We start from the raw sequence: 2,825 nt of genomic DNA, 5'->3' as shown, positions 1-2,825 counted from the left end.
ATGAGAAAGACGGAGTTTATGAACAATTTCGAAACTTCCCTTCGCCACAGATTAGAGCACATAAAGAACAATCTGCAATTTCGAATTGAGTCCGTAGCTTATTTCGACGACTTCGAAGAGGCTAAGTCTGCTTTGGAGCAAACGTCTCCGTACCTTTCTTTAATTCGGGACACCTTCACCTTCATATGCAGAATGTAAGTCGATTTCGATTATGTGGTCTTGACGTCATTGTACAATTCACTATATATAGTTTGTTAGATTAGGAAATAAACGTTCATTATCAAGTGATCCGCATTATCAATCTCAATCCTCGAGTCCCTAAGTTTTCACCAACCCAGAACTCTTAGAACTTGGGGTATAATTGAGATACCACCCCAACAATTTTCTTGCCAACTATTTTGCCAGTGAGAGCTTATTAAATCAGTTTCATCTAAGAGTTTAGTTAGAAGAGGTAAGTACTCTTTTTAACGCCTAAAGACCGTTGAAAAGCAGACACTTAGAAGACACTACCGCCTTAGTCTTCATCGATACCCTTCTCCACTGATACTCAAGTCTACCCGGGCTCTCTTATTCTTTGGAGATTCTGTGAGAGACGTGGGGTTTGACTGATTGCCCCACTGGCGCCCGAGCAATCGTAAGGAGCGGCCAGAGTACGAAAAGTCTGTCTTACAAGAAAAAATAATTCACATATTCATGTGGAATTTGCAGGATGTAGATGAATAATCTGGAAAAATATAAGAGAGAGAGACCGAGGGACACCGACATAGATCATAGACAAACTGGAGGAAATGCGATTTAGATTCGCATTTCTTCAAGACCTGGGACCATCATCCACCCTTAAAGACTCATTCGCCCGAAGCCGTTGGTCCTTAAGGGGGTCGGGTTAATTTACCGGCGCCCAAAACTCGCCGTTGAGGCGCTGGCAGTACAGTCTACTCCATTACCGTAGCGAGGTTGCCCTTCGATCTATAGATATTTGATACTAATATTGGTTACCGTTACAGGATGGAGAAGTACCGTTTCGAGGCCATTCTGGGGGAAGGCGGCTTTGGCCGCGTTTATAGTGCCAGAGAACGTGGTCAAGAGGGCCAACGTCGAGCCGTCAAGGAGTTCCACCTGAGTCCGGTAGCCGCCAGGGAAGCGGAATTCATGGGTCTCTTTGACCACCGTAACATTGTACTGCTCATCGAGACGTTGGTGGAGCCCCCGTACCTTTACATGGTCTTGCCATTGTGTGAGGAGGATTTAAGGACCTTACTCGCCCGCGAGGGTCCGAGGAGAGGCCCCTCTTCCTTCTTCCGGGTAGTCCGCCAGATCGCTGTGGGCCTCGCAGAATGCCATCGGCAGAGCGTGCTCCACCGCGATCTGAAACCCGGCAATGTGCTGAGACAGGGGGCTCGGTTTATGTTAGCCGACTTTGGGGTGGCCGATCAACTAACACCGTACAGACCACTCCTGACCGGGTTGTCTAGCACTCCAATGTACTGGAGCCTGCAACAACTCCGCCAGGAGCCGTACAATACCGCGGTGGACCTGTGGGCCTTAGGGCTCGTGGCCATGGATGTGGCCACTGGCCGGCGCTGCCGCACCGAAGACCAGGCTACGGAGCACTGGGTTCTCCTCCCCAGGCGAAGAACGCCAGAGGGAGTTGGCCATCCGTTGCCTGGTAGGTCGAAGGGCTATTGATGGACGAGCCGTCCCTCCGCCGCCCTGCCGACCAGAGAGAGTGGCCGGCCGTCTATCTGTGCTCCGTGGTAGACTTGGAGAAAACCCCGTCGCCACAGTCCGATGGTCCGTGGGTGACCCGCCTACCGCCAGACCTGGCATCAAGACTCCGGACCGTTCAGAACCTCTCAGAATGGACGAAGACTTTGGAGCGGAGGGTGCGAGCACTACTGTCAGAGGGTAAATATGGCCCCCGAGTCCGCCATCGCTTCAGATTCCCGTCCGGCATCGTACGACGACTCTGGGTACCGCCGGACTCCGCCAGGACCGAGGAACCGTGAGGTGAGTCCGTCTCTAGTCGCAGTGGGACTGAGGGAATCAAAGAAAAAAAAAATAATGATCCCATGCTAAAAGGTAACATTGCACTCACCCTGTCCCTTTTTCCAACAAGAACTTACCGCTGACGCATCCCCGAATCTCGAAGCCATGGCCGAAGATAGCCTGGAAATAGAAATTCTATACCGTAAGAATTGGAATTCGTGGACCCCGAGGAGGAAGACATGGCCGAGGATCCACCCAGGCCGGTTTCCTTGCCGTTGGGGGCAGCGAAGGCCTTCCTGCGCCCGACGCCGAGTGCCGTCGCCGGTGAGACAACCAGAGACAACACTATCCAGGGGGAAGATCCCATCCGGAACCATCGAATCCTGGGGAAAAACAGGAGTCGATAAAAAGTACCCGGACACTAAGGCAAGGATAAAGAAGAGTGCACAAACACTAGAACACCAAACCAACCAATACGAGTACTTATCACCGTCCACCAGAACCGTTTGCACTATGGGCCACCAGGTGTACTTCGATATCCGCCCAGGTTTGTGATGGAGGTGTGGCCAAGGGAAGCATACCAGAGCCACCTGTAACAGAACCCAAATACTCTTCTGCAGCCGTTGCGGTCTACTGGGCACCCTCTCTCGGAATTGTCCATGTGGCGATGCAAAGAACAAAGGTCTTGCACCGTCTCCCACAGGTCCAATAAATAATAAACTTCGAACCGCTCCAGCCCAGAAGGAAGAACCACCCTTGTAACGAGAGGGTAGTTTTCAAACCCATTTTAGAATAATTATTTTAGGTTTCATTTTTAAGTGATTTTGTTTTGAATTAAT

At 50.9% G+C, this 2,825-nt stretch overlaps 1 protein-coding gene across 1 annotated transcript; it reads left to right on the top strand.

Moving 5' to 3' along the window:
• On the top strand, positions 1–1,909 carry LOC123320629 (cell division control protein 2 homolog 3-like). The gene is made up of 3 exons (XM_044907996.1): positions 1–194; positions 1,005–1,573; positions 1,629–1,909. Exons 1-3 carry the CDS (start codon positions 1–3, stop codon positions 1,907–1,909), a joined length of 1,044 nt encoding a protein of 347 aa, XP_044763931.1.
• The last annotated feature ends 916 nt before the right edge of the window (positions 1,910–2,825 follow it).

Source organism: Coccinella septempunctata, chromosome 9 (genome assembly GCF_907165205.1).
Source record: "Coccinella septempunctata chromosome 9, icCocSept1.1, whole genome shotgun sequence".
NCBI lineage: Eukaryota > Metazoa > Arthropoda > Insecta > Coleoptera > Coccinellidae > Coccinella > Coccinella septempunctata.
This window is presented reverse-complemented; position numbering and strand designations above follow the sequence as displayed.